The sequence below is a fragment of the Terrapene carolina genome, unplaced genomic scaffold, assembly GCF_002925995.2.
Source record: "Terrapene carolina triunguis isolate 2854851 unplaced genomic scaffold, T_m_triunguis-2.0 Scaffold211, whole genome shotgun sequence".
Classification (NCBI taxonomy): domain Eukaryota; kingdom Metazoa; phylum Chordata; order Testudines; family Emydidae; genus Terrapene; species Terrapene triunguis.
This window is the reverse complement of record NW_020664562.1, coordinates 27,268,170-27,286,731: the sequence shown is the minus strand read 5'-3', so window position 1 is coordinate 27,286,731 and position 18,562 is coordinate 27,268,170. Positions and strand designations below refer to the sequence as shown.

The 18,562-nt window shown below is 39.2% G+C and overlaps 1 protein-coding gene across 1 annotated transcript in view; it reads left to right on the top strand.

The window, feature by feature from the left end:
* Positions 1-13,023, top strand: part of WDR63 (WD repeat domain 63) — a 42,104-nt gene extending 29,081 nt beyond the window's left edge. The window contains 9 exon segments of the mRNA XM_024201559.2: positions 248-453; positions 1,379-1,466; positions 4,127-4,257; positions 5,178-5,241; positions 6,872-7,002; positions 7,924-8,128; positions 9,234-9,325; positions 11,028-11,150; positions 12,560-13,023. Coding sequence (XP_024057327.2) covers positions 248-453; positions 1,379-1,466; positions 4,127-4,257; positions 5,178-5,241; positions 6,872-7,002; positions 7,924-8,128; positions 9,234-9,325; positions 11,028-11,150; positions 12,560-12,694 — 1,175 coding nt within the window. The 3' untranslated portion in view covers positions 12,695-13,023.
* The last annotated feature ends 5,539 nt before the right edge of the window (positions 13,024-18,562 follow it).

The window sequence follows — 18,562 nt, the reverse complement described above, 5'->3', positions numbered from 1 at the left end:
GCCGGCCCTGTATGCAAGGGAGTGCATTTCATCCACTGAGTATGTAGTTTTCTTAAACAAACTGTATGATGCTTATTTAGCTACAGTATATGATTAAAAACAGAGTGAGGACAAAATGTGGAGTAACTATATGCCCTAGTGTACAAAAGTAGCTATAAACTAGTTCTCCAAACTCTTGCATCTATTCCTATACTAATTTTGAAGATAGAAGATAAAAAAAAATATTATACAAAAGCTCATTGAAAAGTTAAAATGATTTTTAAGCATACGAAGAGCAATAATCTACAATCTCTGGTTTTGTGGAGCTCCCTATTATTTTGGGATCTTCGAGCCCCCAAAACTACTATTCAGAATTCAACTGAGAAGGCAAAAGATGAGAAGGCTATTGAGGCTCCCCCTGATGTGCCGACTACTTTTAAACATCTGGATCTCTCCTGGAGACCTCTCATTAAGGTACTGTATATAATGTATAATCTTGCAGAATTGTCATGGCATTTTTAAATAAAAAAACCCACAGTGCAGTCATGCTAAATTTAGTAAAAAAAAAAGTCATGGTTTTAGGGGGAAAGGTATGAAAATGCAGTTCTACCTCTTCAGAGACAATATACCTAAATCCCTTCACTGCTGCTGCCTCTTTGCCCTGCCAACAGGGCACCAACCACCTGCAGAAGCACCCTCTGCCCCAGTAGCCCAACCCTAATCCCACTGGTCAAACTGAGTGGCACTGTGACCCTGTGCACTAGGTCACAATGCCCGGAGTGGGGAGCCAAGTCCAGACCTGCAGGATAGAAGCCACTGCTGTGGGGTGAGTGTATACAGGCTCACTCTCCACCCCCTCACCCCAAAACTTACCATGTAAATGTTCACAGTATTGTGATTTTCCTTTTAATTTTGTTGTGATTCTTGTAGGGGAAGACCATATTTTATCCCTATAACATCAACAGAATAGGACAAATACTTTCCAAACTTAGCTTACAAGAACTTTAAAATGATCTAAGAATTTCTGAATAAACGCAGGCTGCAGTGGAAGTAGTAATGTATACGAGCATTTTTACCAGCAGGTTGTCTCTTCTGGTCAGAGCAGGTCTAGAGACATTTTTGTTAAAACACGAGTGGCCACTGGGGCTACCACCAGTGGAGCTGACATTGAAGTGGCAACAGTGAGAAATTTTAGGGGGAAAAGCATAATGTAGACTGGACCACTGAGTCACATTTTAACTACTGCTAGCAAAGAAGGGGGCGGAAGCCAGGGTTTGTGGAATCTGAAGAATGCACTTCAGACTGACAGGTCTTTACCATTACAACAGAAAGCAATTTAGCCATATGCTTCGAGTGTTTGACAAAATGAGTTATCAAATACTCCCTTTGTACTAAACAGGCAAACCTATCCAAGAGCGACACAAGTGGAGACTATAGTCCTACTAAAATTAGCCTAGTGGAAGAGCATTTCCATTACAAAATGCAAGGTAATATTTTCAGTTTATATTTTTGAGATATAAGTATTTTCATAAGATGATTTTTCTCTGTATATAGAATAAAAGATAAGCAACATAAATATACTGTAACAAATGGATCTGTTTTCCTAAATTTACTGGTATATCATGGCACTGAAGGTAATGAGCACATACAATATGAGAAGAACAGAATCTCTACCAATGGGTCACAGGTTATCAGCTCTCATTAGAAGTTATACTAGCAAGCTGTTTTTCTCAGGAGTACTTACTCCCATCAAAGTGAATTGAGCCTTGGTCAGTACTATGTGTGATTTCCTCCTTTAGAGCCACTGTTAGAAATGTATTAATCTGCGGGTTTATTTTAAATGAACTTTTCCTTACTTCATTTTCTACTCCTTAGGCAAGTCTTCTATTTGCTCACTTTGCAGCAGAAATTATTAGTCTCTGTACGAGAATACTTTCAGAGAAAGTATTCAGAGAGCAAACCTATCTTGCTATCTTAGGTACTTGTAAACTCCCATTACCATAGTATTTGAGTGTTACTGCCACACAATCTTTAATGTATTTATCCTCACATGTCCATCAAAGGTAGAGAAGTGCTATTACCCCCATTTTACAGAGGGGTAAACTAAGGCACAGAAAGGCTAAGTGATTTGCTCAAGGTCACACAGGTCACTGACTGATCAGGTAATTGAACCCAATTCTTCTGAGTCCTATGCTAATGTGTGGACCATCCTTCCTCCCTGCATTGGTAAAGTAACAATCAAAAGGAAAATATTGAAAAATCATTAAAGTCTTTGGAGAATGGGGAAGGCAACAGAAGGGGGATGAGGCAGATTTGGAAGGGTGAAAGATCATCAGGTGGGTTTATAAGGTTTGGAGCAAATTAGTATCAATGGGACAGCATGTGTCCTTAAAAATACTTTTGGAAATCATTACCACACTGACTCTGAAGCACTACAACTCTGTTACTAAGATGTGCTGGATCAGATTTATGTACTGCCCACTACTAACTGCAGTTGGTGTAAATAAAAAGTTTATAAATAATTCTACAAACTCACTACCTTAAAATATTCACATAGCAAACTTCAAATTCCCCCAAAATGCCCCCCAAAAATGAGAGAATGCAAGAGACACACTAATCTTTCAGCTGTCTAGTTCTAACTTGCTACTGAGCCCTCGTCAAAGAAGGAAAGTAAGAATTCTGGGACAACAGAATTCATTGTCAATTGTCTTTATCAAGTTCTCAAGATACATAACACGTTTTAGAACAACACAGACTCCAGCAAGTATTAGACATTTCATTACTGGTGATCATGTTTTTCCCCTTAGGCTAAAAGGGACATTGCCTAGTCAAGTTTGGTCTAAATGAAAGAAAGACCAAGAGAAATATTGCTGTAGTTTTTAATTCCAATATACAGTCACGGTTAGCAGCCAACAAGCTCCATCTAGAGAGCAAATACATCTATACCAGAGAAATTTTACTCATTTGTATAGTCCCACTGAAGTCAATGAGACCACTTGGGTGCATAAATGTTCATAGAATTGGGCCCAGACTCAGTTATGCTCTGAAGTCAGGGTTTTCCATCACACCTTTTCCAGCAGTGCTTAGGATTCTCAAGTGACAGATTTTTCTGTCTATCATCCCAGACCCACAACCCTGCTTATCCATTTACATGGCTGCAGCAGAACTGTCTCCACAAGCACATCCTGTTTTTCTTAGCCTCTCCCATTTAGGGTGACCACCTTTTCAAAAGGCAAAAGCAGGACACATGCAGGAGCCCCGCCCCTTCTGTGACTCCACCCCTGCTCCTCCTCTTATCCCTGAGTCCCTGTCCCCTGGCCAGGCCGAAAGCCAGAGCCAGAGCCAGGCCATGGTAAGAGTCAGCCTGCTGTGGGGAGCCCTGGGTCCTCCACCTGCTCCGGGCGGCTCTTACCGTGGCCTGGCTCCAGCTTCTGGCCTTGCCATGGGGGAAGGGACTCTTACGGGGTAAGAGGAGGAGAAGGGGCAAGGCCTCATGACAAAGGGGGGGGATAAGGCGAAACTCAGCCCTCCCCACCCTGGAACAGGCTAACGCTGCCCCTGAGCCTTGGAAGGCACGGAGCGGGCGCTGCAGGGAATCTGTGACAAATGCCGTCCCGGAGTCATTCAGCCTGGGACTGGGTCTTGAAATCCGCATTTTGGATTGTCCCACCCAATTCAGGATGGGTGATCACCCTCTCCCATTGCTACAACAGTGTTAGAGCTCTGCCGGGGTAGCAACATTGGGAGTACTAGTGTAGACTGGTCATCGGCATTTTAACCACTGCGTTGTGTAAACTGGCCTACTCTAGTGCTCCCGCTGTGGCTGCCACTAGTGGAGCTGCATCAGTGGTGGGCAACTGTGGGAGATTTTATGAAAAATCTAAAGTGTTGGCACCACAAGAGTACGGCTTAGCCTGCCTTCTATTGCTAGCAATCTGTATGTGCTCAGCCTCTTTCCCCCAACTAGAGTTAAGGGAACGTTCCTTCCATGCCATACTAGGTTCACTCTTCTCTGGAATTTTCTTCCCTTCTTTATTTCTTGAAAGTTCTAATCCCTCACCCTTGAATTACCTGTAAGGAAAATAAGATGTCTGATCTAGTAAATTTCCCTATAACACCAAATGATTATATTCATACTCTTTTCAAGATAAGATGCAATACCAAATCAAACCAGAAACGTTTGGAGACGAAAATCCTTATAAGCAGTTAAGGGTCCCTTCAGCCAAACCTCTTAAGATACTGGAGAATATCGCCACCAACTTTTTTGTTGGAACTGAAGTAAGTTAAACATTTTGATCATCATTTATGACTGATAATTTTTAAAATAGTGGGGGTGTGCTGGACAATTTACACAGACTGGTGCATGCACATGTTTTCTTTATGAGTTAATCAGTAGTTTTTTCACTCTGAATTTGCCTTGCCTTTGTACCCCATTTTGACACATTTATATAAATATTTTACTTTAAAAGATTGCTGGGCCATACACTCATGCTTAAAGGCTGGGATTGAAAGTCACTGGGAGTGGGGTGGCTAATTCCCTTAGGCTCCATTGGAAATCCCAGCCAAAAGGTGTTGAACTTAATTCTTAAACCCAGGAACACAGAAAATGTCTTTATTCCCATTGCCAGAACTATTAGGACAGTAATATTTATTGCAGGGTTTCCCCTAAAGGTCTCATGAAAGCTTTATCATATTTTCAATTTTTCCCCTAATTTAGTCCTGTATTAAAAATAAGCCTAATGTTCCAGCTTCTACCTCATTTAAACTAGATCTAGCTGCCAAAATTGAACAATTTAAAAGGGTGTCTTCTTAAAATTTCCTGCATTTCTTCCATTTTGGGGTTCCCATTGAAATCATTTTTCTCTCTTGCTGCCACCTTTTCCTAAAATTGTGGGGCAAGGTCCATACCATAAATGTGAACTATTCCAGCTCTACATGAAGAATGCCCTATAAATGCTGATCGGTGACTGCAATTTTTTAAAAATTAAAACAACCCAACTGATAAAGTAATGTGAACATTTGCCCCATTTCTGTAGTCGTGCTAAAACATGTTCAGATTAAATGTATCTAAAAATTGACATTTAGTAAAGAGACTCCAATTTTACCAACTAAAAATAGGCACATTTTGACTAAAGCTTTTGCTATAAATATTTCACCCAGCCTCCATTTGCATTTATTTGATTTCTCTGGCATCACAGGATGGTGAAGTTATTTATTCCGACTGGAAGATGGAAAGAGAGAGCGACTCAGGAAGGCTGATTAGTAAGTTCAAGTTTTTCACCATCAACTAAAACTGTCTTTTTAAGCTAATGGACAGACAGATGGATATATAGGATACAGACATAGATTTAAGCCTTGTTTTATTACACGGAGATGTAAGCTTTGTAGGACGGACTCTTGCCCTGTCTGCAATAGGAATTTGACTCATTGCTGGCAACAGGCATCAGCAAAGAGCCTCCAAACTGGTGTTGAAAATGATTTGACTGCCACTATAGAATGAAGAAAACCCTTTTCAATACCATTACCGAATGCATGATCAGTGATCCTGAAAACAGTTTTGTCCCATTTACACTAGTAATTAAAATGTTTTTAACACCAGCTCAGTGGGACCTGTTGCAACTGTTGCCAGCAATGGGTCAATTTGTTTGTATAGATGGAGCTTAAATGTAAGCTGATGCCCTGTAAACAGTTTTGAAGAAGACCATTTCCAGACACAGAATAGCAGCAAACATAGCAGTGGTAGAAATCTCCTCCTTCCCAAGTCTTTTCACTTGAAAGCTTAATTGTGACTATTTAAAATAGGAAATTGCATTTTTCTAAAACACAACAAAATTAATTGAAAAACCTATATTAATACATCATTTGGCTGCACAGTTAAAATGAAAATGTCTGCAAATCCAATAGGTCCTTAGAGTGACATTAGCTTAGCCACATGGTACATTCGGAGTAGTATATTAAAAACTGAAATGATACTATATTAAATATTAAACCATTCATTTAACAATATAAAAACAAAGGAAATACATAGTATGTATGTCGTGCAACTTGGCTGACAATGTTGCTGCAGGAATTCAAACTTCTGTATTTCCTGGCTTTTTAATTTTAACTACATTAGTGTAGCTTTTGCATTTAAATGACGGATACTAAAAATATTCCAGTGTTTGTAACTGAGGGATTCAATAAAGAGGGTTACGTTGTGAGAAGCTAGAAGTTTTAAGTTGCATTTTAATGTCTTATTTTTTTCTATCATGAACTAAGAAATGCTTGCTGAACTAATAGTTTTATAAGATGATGACTAAAGATATTCAATTTATAGACATAAATAAAAAGCATATTTTAAAAAAACTTCTCAAATGGTGTCAGTATCTCACAGAAATGTACACTGAACAATAAAGCAAATAATAATAAAGCTAATAATATCTGAATTAATGAAAATTCTCTAAAGACAAGTACAGTGCCTTCTATAGCGCCCCACTAGGATCTCCTTCCTTGGGGACGAATGCCTGAGAGTTATTAGAAAATTAGAACAGAGACTTAAAGAGAAGAGATTGTATTAAACTAATCAAAATGCAAGGGCCTGTAATCAGGTACTTAAGTGTTTTAACCAATTGGCAGGCAGGCACAACTATGGAAGTTTGATATCACAGTTTTCTTGGGCAAAACTGCAGACATACATTTGGGTTGAGGCCGCTTTTATCTGTGCTAGTCAGCTTCAGAGCACATGGATCTGAGGCACAAAAACCCAGGAGAGGGAATCTATAAAGATAATGGATCCAATCCTACAGTAGTTATTCCAGAAAAACTCCTACTAGGCTGAGGATTGTAGGATCAATTTCACTATCTTCAGAAAACTAGAGTTACAAGTAAATAATTGTCCTTTTCATTCCATTAGGTCAGAAACCAGCTAACAAATACACCATCCATGATGGAATTGTCCATACTATACAAAGATCTCCATTTTTCAAAGACATCATTCTTAGTGTTGGAGGCTGGAATTTTGCCATATGGAAAGAAGGTGTTACAGTAAGTTACTTTTGGCAACAGACAAACTATAGTTGATGGAGAAAAGAATAGAGTAACTACAGGATATAGCCTCAGGGACAATACTCACGGAAATGATGGTAGATGGCAGAGCTGGCCAGTTTGAAAATAAATTGGGTTAAAAAAATAAGCTATTTTCTCCTGCCAGAGCGAAGCTTTTAAAAATAGTGTTGTAAACTTGGCTCCAACGGAGGAAGCAACTTTCTCTAATACCAGCTTTTGTGACAGTTGTGGCTTCTGCCCAGGCTATTTACATTTCAAGCAGTCTGTTGTGAGTCAGAGGAGCTGAGAGTAGAGGTAGGATGTGCTAAACAATACTACAGGCTTAAGGAACCCCTATTAAACAAAAGTAATTTGAACAACAGAGTAAAAGAGACAGCAAACAATAATTCATTATCTCTTTTTTCCCTTTGGAGTTATAGCACATCGAAGGGCAAAGTGACTAGTTACAGGGAAAAGGAAATGCACTATTCTAATCTAAAGATAGCAAAGGCAAGGATGGCTATGGTAGCATCCATACCAGTGAGGAATGGGTGCGGTCTTTTGGCCAGCCATATATTGAAAAATATGTTTCTTACTATTGCTGCCATCTGGGAATCCAGGACTTTAGTTGGATCTAGCAAAACCCAGATTTTTTGTTTGTCTTGTTTGTCAATTGGTAGACTCCCTCAACTGAGGGAATGGGCATCAACTTTTCCACTTCCCTACAACACTTCTCTTTACCAGTCAACAATATACAGGCTGGTTTTGACACCATAATTACTTGTGTAGTGGGATCACTCAGAAATGGTAATGGTTCTCACATTACACAAGCAGGAGTCTGGAAAGAGTTCTGACTGGGTTGGTTTTTTGGTTTTGACTGTTTTGGTTTCTGTTACATTGACTTTTTTTTTTTTAATTAAGAGCGGCCCAATCCTTCAATCATGCTGCTCATCAAAAAGATATACTGTAGGACATTGGTCCTTATCAAGAGCAGGAGTTTTCTTCATTGGTAGAGAAGATGGAAATATTGATATTTGGGACCTACTGGAGAAAACACATGAGCCATCCCAGACCCAGAACATCTCTATATCAATGATCACCTGCATCAAACCCTGGATTGTCTCTTGTATGTTGTCGTGATTACACTTTTCCATTACACTGTATCTTAAAAATAAATTATACCATGATTCTGGAAAGGCTTATGTATATCCTTAACTTTACACACTGTGCATTGTTCCACTGAAGTCAGTGAAACTATGCACAGTGAATAAAGTAAAACACATGCATAAATCTTTTCAGCATTGGGGCCTTCATGTTTTTATCATGACACAAGCAACTAGGCACAGTTTCTTTTATTTTTTAATATTGTTACAAAAATATTGTTTCTATTAAGCAAGTTTGAAAAGGTAAAAATATATTTCTATGTAATAAGGGACATTTAATTATTAGAAAAACAAGACAAAATAAAGCTATTTTTTGCTGAAAAAAACAAAACCTAAAAAAAGGTAACAAAAATGAGTCTTTGGGAGCTATTCACTCTCTCTGTTTAAAATGATAGATGTGCACACTTGTTTAAGCATTTTATCAACAGCTTTATTAGGTTTAAGTATTTTATGGCTGAAACTGTGCATCTTAAATAAAATAAAATATCTTTCACATTATTTTTAATAGATTCAGAGAAACACCTGAAACTTTACATAAGAGTTTTCAAATTATACTTGCCTGTTCCCTGGGAAATCATGGAAACTGCAGACAAGCTCCTTGACCCTTCCTAGATCGTAAGCGCTTTGGGGCAGGAACCATCTTTCCTTTGGGCAGAATGCCTAACACAGTAGAGTCCCAATCTGTGATTAGGTTCTCTAGGCACAACCACAATAAAATTAATATCCAATGACTTAAATAACCATATTTGGAATTCTGTATGAATAGAGGCCTTAGCTGAAAAGTTAATCAGTAAAAAAGATGCCAACACAGTAATTGTCATACTGGGTCAGGTCACTGGCCCATCTAATCCAATAGCTGGCAATGACCAGGACCACATCTTCAGAGGAAGATGCAAAAATACCCACAGTGGACAATTACAGAATAATTTATAAGGGAATTTTCTTCTTAGCCTATCAGTTAGCGGCTGGCTTATGTCCTGCAGTGTGGGGGTCACACAAACATTTTAATTTACTTTCTGCATCCTTAGTAATAGCATCATTGTTTATTTTGTTTTCATAATCTTACAGCAAAGCAGCACTTTTTAGCCATATCTGACGACTTTGGAACACTGCATGTTTTAGAAATCTCTTGGACATTAAGTCGCCCTTCCAGTAATGAGGTTTGTAACATTTTCTACTTACCCTCTAAGTGACTACATATGTTGTGAGGTTTCATGAAGTTCTTTTTCAGGCACATCCTTTCAGGTTATTGGATTTCTACATATTAAAGGTGATTAACTTGTGTTCGAGATGATCCACAGCCACGATCTCATAACATCTCACAAACCAAAGCTGGACCTGGTAAGTCCTCAGAGGGGAGACGTCAGAGGAAAACCAGTTGTTGCAAAAAGCAGAGTTGGCAGAACTCCATCATTATAACCAGGCAATGGGAAAAATGTAGACAAAGTGTCTAAATTGTACAAACACCATTTTTTGCCACGTGCATAAAATGGCACCAGGTTTAATAAACTACATTCTATACATTTGCCTTGATTTTTTTCCTATACATTTTGCATAGCTCCAAGAATGTCAGAGACTTCAATTGAGCCATGATGATTTACACCAGCTGAGGAACTGACTTTAGATCTTTTAGGATATGTTCCTGCAAACTCTTACAGAACTAGCCCTCACAAACTCATTGGGACTGCTCATTTGAGTAAAAACGATTAAATTATAAGCTCTTTGGGGCAGAGACTGTCTTGTTCTGTGTGTTTGTACAATGTCTACCATAATGGGGGCCTGGTGCTGTAATACTACAAATAATAAATAATTTGCATCAATAATAATTTGCAAAATTAGGAGCTGAATTTGCATGTCTTCTCTCTCTACTGCTTTCATTCAGTTTCTCCCAGCTCCTTCTCCCCACCAGAAAACAAGTTAGGGGCCCCATCTAACTCATTCTAACAATTTTTTCTGCTGCTTATTCTGTTCTCCCTATTCTCTTTCCTTCCCCAAACCACTCCTCCTCACTATCCCAAACCTTCCTCTTACCATTTATGTCCTCGTGTATATTGTAAACTTACTATGAAGTTATGGTATGTAACCAAAATGAAACAATATGAATACTGGTGATAACTGGCACCCTGGGCTCAGTAAAGAGAACCTCTCCAGTTCAGGTTAGGGACACATTTCCAGTGAGGGGAAACTTGCGCTGCTTCTACCCATACAGTATTTGTTTTGTGAGTAGAGGGCTTTACTGGACAGAGTTGTGAATATTTATCTACTTACTGTAAAATCTTTACATTCTGTTAAAAAACTCTAGGATCTTGAACAGTTGTGTTAGGGAAATTGGTGCACAGTCAACTCAAATAACTCTGATAGTGGAGAGGTGGGGTGGGGGGACTTGGTGCATAAAAGGTAACTCAGGGCTAGTTTACACACAGACCTGGATTGATTTAACTGAAATCATTATCGTAAAACCAATTTAGTTATTTTGGTGCAAACCTGTGAGGTGTCACTCTTGTTTCACAACGTGAATGGATAAAGTCAGTTTGTTATTGAGACTATAAAAGTGACTTTGGCCGTGCACAGACTTGCACCAAAAATACCTAAAATCAGTTTTAATCCAGACATTTTGTTATTTTACTGCAAGTCTGTGCATAGACCCACACTAGGATAGGAAAACTGATAACAGCATTATCAGGTTCATCAGGAAACGGTCGATGTATTACATTATTACAGAATTTCTTATTTAGTTCTGCAAATTTAAAAAAGATGCTTTAAAGCAATGCAATATTACTGTAGATGGATTATGTGCTGAAAAGTGCAATAATTAAGATTCACTGTGATCACCACAAACCATGATTGCCTTTGTGTTAATAGCGTGCCAGTGTTCTTCATTACTTTGAGAGAGAGGTCAAACATCTGGATTATTTTGAACAGCGGCAAGAATTCCGAGCCAAAGAAAGAAAGGAATTGGAGCTGGAGAAACAGAGGAAGAAGACAGTAAGTTGTGTTCAGGAGGTAGAAAAGCTAGTTTATTATTTTGATTTTTAAAATATGCCTCTCTCTTTGCTCTAGGTAAAATTTCCTCTGGTATTTCCATCTATTAGGCTTTATAAATTAAAAATAGCTTTTGTTTAGCATTTTCTAAGTAAATCCAACTGACCACTTTCATATTTATAGACTAGTCCATCATTTGGGGAAGAGAATATACTGTACTAGGTCATGCTTAACCCTTCAGTCCTTACTCAGCCAGCACTCCCTTTGACTTCAATAGAGTTAGAGTGGAGATCAGTTTGACCCCGTTTGAGAACTCTTATTAATTTGCTTTCCCCTTTCCCCTAGCTGTACACTTGAAATCTTAATTTAGGTGCCATTTTTGTAAGTATTATTCTTTAAAGTCAGCAGGCAGAGGCCCCAAACCTTCAGCCCTTAGTTACATACAGCCGTAGTGTCATTGGACTCAGTAGGACTCTTCATGTAAGTGATGATTACTGGCATGAATGAGGGTTGCAGGCCTGAGTCCTACATACATAAAGCTAGAACTATTAAATTATAACAGTCGGATAGAGATGTTTTTCCAGTTTGATATTTTAATTAATGTTTTACTCAGATTTGTTTTTTCTCGTTTGTGTGCCCTCCATATCACCTTGTTGGGAGTGTGTTACATACAACACTGTTATTACCATTGGCAGTAGTAGAGGACTATGGGATATGCCAGATGCAACAATTCCCCCTTGCAGAGAGAGGGAAGTGTAGTATGATGAGAAGCGCACTAAGGAAAGTAACTGAAATAGTTCCCTGATGGACACCCTACCCTAATCCTCAATTACTGAGGGGCTATCTTCACTCATTGATATATTTTGCTTTCCACAACCATCTCTCTGTACAGCTTTGCATGAGTGACGTACCCAATACTTGGATGCTAATATCTAAACTGTATTCTTAAATTTATTCACCTAAATTTGGGTTATTGCTGATTATGTACTATATGTATCATCTGACTTTTAAAAACAAACATGGTATTTGTGGATAATCTAAGCACTATACCCAGATGTACAGACACTCTTTTCTCAACCTATGTATTATATAATGTTAACATTAGCTTTATATAGAGCATTATATACCTGGAGTCCTGTGTGGTATGTAAAAGGAAGTGAGCCTTGAACAGACAATGAGGCTTGTCCGTAGGAGGTACTATTGCAAGGGCTTGGAGAATTAAATCTATCCAATAGCTCTGTTGACATGACTAATAAATGATGTTACCTGGCTGATGAAATGGCAGATCTGTGCATGTGGTTCTCAATGATGCAGTCAGCATTGACAATCACTGACTGCAAAGCAATGGAATCGTATTAATGTTTCATAGCTAACAGCAGCTAATAATGAACTATTGGTTACTTTTTCCTCAGAAAGTGGCTGGTGGACAGAAATCAAGAGAACAAATGGAGGAGCAGATGAATATAAATTATGTCGATTTTCTGGATGAAGAGAAGAAGATCCTGACAGGACTTGGGCTATTGAAAGCAACAGATAGATTTGCCTAGAACAGAACAGAACAAGCATATTGGCAAATGTGCATTTTTTTTTCAGGATAGGTTATATTGCTTTCTTGGGAAACCTGTATATATTTAATTAGCAGCATCTTTAGTATGAGAACTGTAAATATAAAGCATATCACACCTAGGCAACATTATCTCACTAGCTTTATTAAGATGTTTGCTCACAGCAGCAGGCAAGAGAACACTTGATTTGTGATATTCCTGCATGGCCATTCATTAATGAATATAGTTACAAATTAGTCATCTCCTGGTTTAATGGCATTATTTTAAGTTGTCCTACTTATTTATTGTTACAATGCGCCTATCCAGTGCTGTGCCTGCTGTAAAAATATTCAATGAAAAACCTACTCAACAAGTCAAAATAAGACTATAACATCCTCCCCTGCAAACTGCTCCCGTTCGAATAGAATACAGGATATTAATATTCCTGCTGCTCAGCTCCAATAAACATCTCCCATTCCACCCTACCTCATTCCCAAAGCACTCAATTCCCCTGGAAAAGCTCGAAAGAAAAGGTTACTTTAAGTTTTGCAGCATGCCCTGAAGGTTCCAAATATGGGCATGTCATGAACCAAGGGAGAAAGAGAGCTCCAAAGCCAATGACACTCTGCCACTCGCTGCCTTTGGTTTATACCAGGAGGGACCAGTCAGCACCTCAGATGACCACAACGGTTCTGGCAACATACAAAGAGAAAGAGGTAGTCTCTCAAGTGGCTGGGACTGAAGTCTTTAAGAGCTTTAAATGTCATAAATAACGCCACACATTTCATCTGGGCAGATCATGAAGCACTGGTCTCCTGTGCTCTTTTCATGAAAGCCCAGCTCATAAGCAAGTCACTGTATTCTGAACTACCTGCAATTTCTACATCATTTGAAAATGTCGCCCCAAACAGTGCACACAATCTAACCTTTGGGTGATTAGGATGTATAGCATGGCAGATAGTACAGGACTTACTGTGTTGTTAAATACAGAGTGTGGCCGTCCCACGGAAAGAACAGCAGGAAATGCACTGTCCTAGGGGACCTATGTTTTGATTCTATCGGACGTGTGAATTGATGCCACTTTACAAGCTTTGCTTCAGTATTCAAAGGCTTCTTTGAGCCCTATCTCTGTGTTAAAGATTCTAAAGTGGTTGGCTGGATTTCCTTTGTTGAAGACTGTGAGGAAAGGGATGTACATATGTTAGGCTATGTCTACACTACGCAGCTTTTAGCGACCCAGCTGTGCCCGTACAACCATGCTGCTAAAAGGCGCGCAGTGTAGCCACTGTTTGTCGGCAGGAGAGAGCTCTTCCCAGCAACAAAAAACATCCACCCTCAACAAGCAGTGGTAGATTTGTCGGCAGGAGAGCACTCCTGCCAACAAAGTGCTGTTCATACCAGCACTTTTCTTCGACAAAACTTTTGTCTTTTGGGGGCATGTGTGTGTGGTTTTTTTTAACACCTCTGAACAACAAAAGTTTTGTTGTTCACTTGCCAGTGTAGACAAAGCCTTAGATAGAAGAAACAACATACAGATATGAGCTGGACACTCATCAAGAGATTTTGATGAATCCTGGTATCTACAAGAATGAAGCTCTAGTGGCTAGGTATGATTGTAGAACCTGGAGGTGTGTGTTCCTTAGCTAGTTTTCCTGTGTTGTGATTAACAACAATTTGTACATAGTTAAAGGCGAGCATAAGTTTTTAAAAAATAAAGTGTTTTTCTGTAAATCCCATGCAAGATGACTCTCTTTTTTCCTGTCTGACATTTATTTTAAGGTTCAGTTCACAGTTTGATTTAAGCTGATTCTGAACAGTGGGAGGATGGATAGGAGGGTAGTCACAGAGATACTGTAGTCCCTCAGAACACTTCTTTTATTTGCATGCTGCAGTTTGTGAAAGTTGTTCTGTGAAGAACTGGGTGGTTCCAGATTAGCAATGGAAATACAGAGCCTTGTATCTCTAGGCTGCTAGTTTGAATCTTTAGCAACTAATGATAGTGACCAGAGATAATGCACTGGCTGTCACATCTCCCATCTGAAATGAGCTGACAGGCTCAATCAAGCTTTGAGTAGATGTCACAAAAATCACCAATATAAAAATTGGCACTGAGTGGCCATTTTGTTGTCAATCACAGTGGAGGGACCAAAGAATGTAAATGGAGACCTAACTGCTTTCATCTTTAGCGGGTGGTCACATCTGATGAGGGCTGAGGATCATATCTAGGGAATGATTCTGCTCTTTTTGTGGAATCAACTAAATACCATTACATTGTGTGGACTGGTATAAAAACCTAATGAACAGAATAGAGCTCTCAATATTTCTGAGAGAGAATAAAAACCGTGTTCTAATTTTTCCTTGGTCCTTTCACAGATCTCTGATGTCACAGCTGTATATCCGAGCTCAGCACAGCTGCATAAGAACAGTTCCTTCTTCACTAGAGAATTCCCCAAACCAAAATCCTGGACTTGTGTAAACCTGATCTTTGGCAGAAATTGAGCACAAACATCACAGCACAGGACTATGGGTGTTTTCCACACTGACTGCAAACGGCAACATGGAACAATGGCAATAGCTTGAATTAGAGGGATACCAGCAGATTAAGTCATATATGTAACACACATGATTAAGGAGCTAATCTTAACCTATTCTGCTGAAGCTATGCTTAATAGTAATATAACTATATCAATTCACTTAATGAGAAATCGGTGAATGAATTTTTGGAGGGTCTATATTCTACATCCCATACCTTAACATTTCTATTTAATACTAGATATGCTTAAAATAAGAGGGGAGTCCACATCTAAATCCTGGATTCAAGCACTGCTAATATTTGCAGAAGTATCATGTACATTTATAGCTCCATGTAATTTGTTTTAAACAGCCATACATTTTATCTGAGGCTGGTCCTTTTCCTGTTATAACGTGCTGATCCAAAACCACAGATCTAACCCCCCAGCACCACCACCACCACCACCACCCCAAGTCTAGGAAATTTCAGAACTGGAGCATCTCTGCTTAAAATAATCATTTTGTTCATCAGATTATAAAACGATTCCTAATTTAAGATTAGTAAATGCTTAACAAATAGAAGACTGGACCCATAAAAATATGTTGTTCCCCCAAGGAAATTACGTTGTATTAGAAAAGAGCAGCTTTTCCTAAGCACACAGTGGATGTTGCTGTTTGCATTTCCATTGAAAGGCAATTATTCCTGAGAGATGAACCATGTGTTATACAACAGCTTTAATATCCACAAGCGTAAATGAGTAACAGCCTCATTAATATTAATGTTCATCCTTTATCTGCAGGGATGACTCTTTACATAATGCAGTGTTCTGCCTGTTGCTAGGTTTCCAAGGCCAGGTCAGATACCATGTAACTGAGTAGAACCTGTCAAGTGGAAATTAAATGGATCAGAGAAGGACAGATTAAACTCTATACGGGTGAATTCACTCTTTCCATGACTCACTGAGCTGTTTTGAGGGTCACAGACTCCTGTCAAATGAGTGTCCATATGGTCACAGTAGACACTAGAACGCAAAAGAAAACTGACACCTGGGGGCCTTTGCCAAGAGAAACTTCTGTAGACCAATGATACCTAACTACAGTGCACTACTTCATCAGAACAAAGGCTATTCTAAAAACCCTGGAACAAGATAGCTATGAGCTTCCTGTCTACAGAGAAATATAGAGATTACAAATAGGTTTTAAGGAAAGGTAAAAATATGCTATAAACCCACAAGGGCTAGTGTCTCAAGGCCCCTCCCATTAGATATATTTACTTTTTGCTAAAGTTTCAGTCAGGCTTAAAGAAAGTGCCAATTGAGTACCACTAAACCGGGATGTAATTATAGCGTGACATTTAAAAAGGAAAACTGAGCATGTGTGTGTTTAGGAATGAGATCTATAAAATTATCAGCCTTTCCATTTTAATTTGAAGTTTAAACACTATTACAATCACATTATGTGGCTCCTCTATATTATACAATCTCTACATCAAAATCAAAGTAAACTGTAATAACCACTTTCCTGACATTTATAATGTTGTGTTTACAGCTGGAAATCAAATGGAAGGGGAATGCAGCTCCCTTTGTTCAATCAACATTTAACAAACAAATTGATGTGCACAGATATGGCAACTGGCCCAACACCAGCTAAATTAAAAAGCCCTATCCTCTGGTTGTGAGGCCTATATTTTATTAGAGGAACATAAGACTTTTCAGATCAGCTTCCACAGAACTTTAGCTAACCAGGACAGCAGTGTACAATCCACTGAAGTCAATAAAGTGATCACTGAATGTACCTGGAAAGTCCCAGTCACATTTGTCTCCTTTACTAAAAAACGAGAGGAAGTCACAACTATTCTCTTCCTCAAACCACTTAAAAAAACCTCTAAAAGTTATTCTTCGTGGCGGCCTCTACATATACCCCATGCTCCCCAGCACTTCAGAGGAACCACTGGAAAGCAGTGGGGGCTGGATGCATGCCCTTTCACGGGACCCGTGTTCACAGCAGAGGTTAAAAAAGGAATCATACCTTCCCACCTGCCTCAGTCGCTTCCATTCTGCCGCTGATTCCTTCAGCATGGGCAAGACAGCACCAGTACGTAGTAACCCAGACCTCCTGGATATAAGGAAAAGCAGCCATTACAATGTTTGTGCTCCAGGACATTCACTCACAGAAGGGAACTTTCTGCGGGGAGGGATAGCTCAGTGGTTTGAGCATTGGCCTACTAAACCCAGGGTTGTGAGTTCAATCCTTGAGGGGGCCATTTAGGGATCTGGGGCAAAAATCTGTCTGGGGATTGGTCCTCCTTTGAGCAGCGGGTTGGACTAGATGACCTCCTGAGGTCCCTTCTAACTCTGATATTCTATGATGATGCACAGATTTCAAGGCTGACACTGCTCCCACTGAAATCAACAGCAAAATTCCCATTGGATTCAGTGGGAAGAGGATCAGGACCACATAGGGTAGTAATGCTTTTGGCTTATAGATGAAATAACTTGTGTAAGCTGGATAGTCTTATTTTTATTTGTTTAAATTGTTAAAAAGAATATATACACACAAGGCACTAGAGATACATTTTATAGAGCGCTTGATAGAACCGGCTTTCCCTGCTAAAAATCTCGCAGTTATCTACAAACTAGTAACAGGTTTGGGTTATTTTAGATAATCCTACGCAGGCAGCTCTGGAGTGGGATCCACAAGTGCTAGGGCTTTGTCTACACTACAACATCAGGAAACTTAATCACAACCAGGCTGTCGCCTCACCTGGTTACAGCTGTGCTTCCAATTCTCTGTACAAAGTAGACCTTAAACTTATTTAACACACAAGCTAAAGCATTATTCTGACCAACCAGAAATTAAGGTTTCAGACTGGTTATGAAACATGGTTTAGGGCAAGTCTACACTACAAATTGGAACCATGTTTTGTAGTCAGATTACAGAACAACCAGATTTTAATCTGCTACCATGACAGAATTGTAATTAGAAACCGGAATCATCAGACTAGAGCGCCATGTAGTCCAGTATCCTAGCTCAGCAGCCAGTACCAGATCCTAAGGGGAACGGCCACAATCTTCATAAGGGACATGAATGGCATAACCTGCCTATAATGAAAGTTTATTTTTAAAACTTGTCAATTAGTGGTTGGCTTTTAGCCTGAGCATGAGGGTTACATCCTGTATACATGTTTTAGACTTTCTATTTTAACTCTGGATGTTCTGTTACCTGTCTACGTGTCTAATCCAATCCAAACCAATCTTGCAGCAGAGAGTTCCACAGCTTAGTATTAGAGGGGTAGCTGTGTTAGTCTGGATCTGTAAAAAGCAACAGAGAGTCCTGTGGCACCTTTAAGACTAACAGATG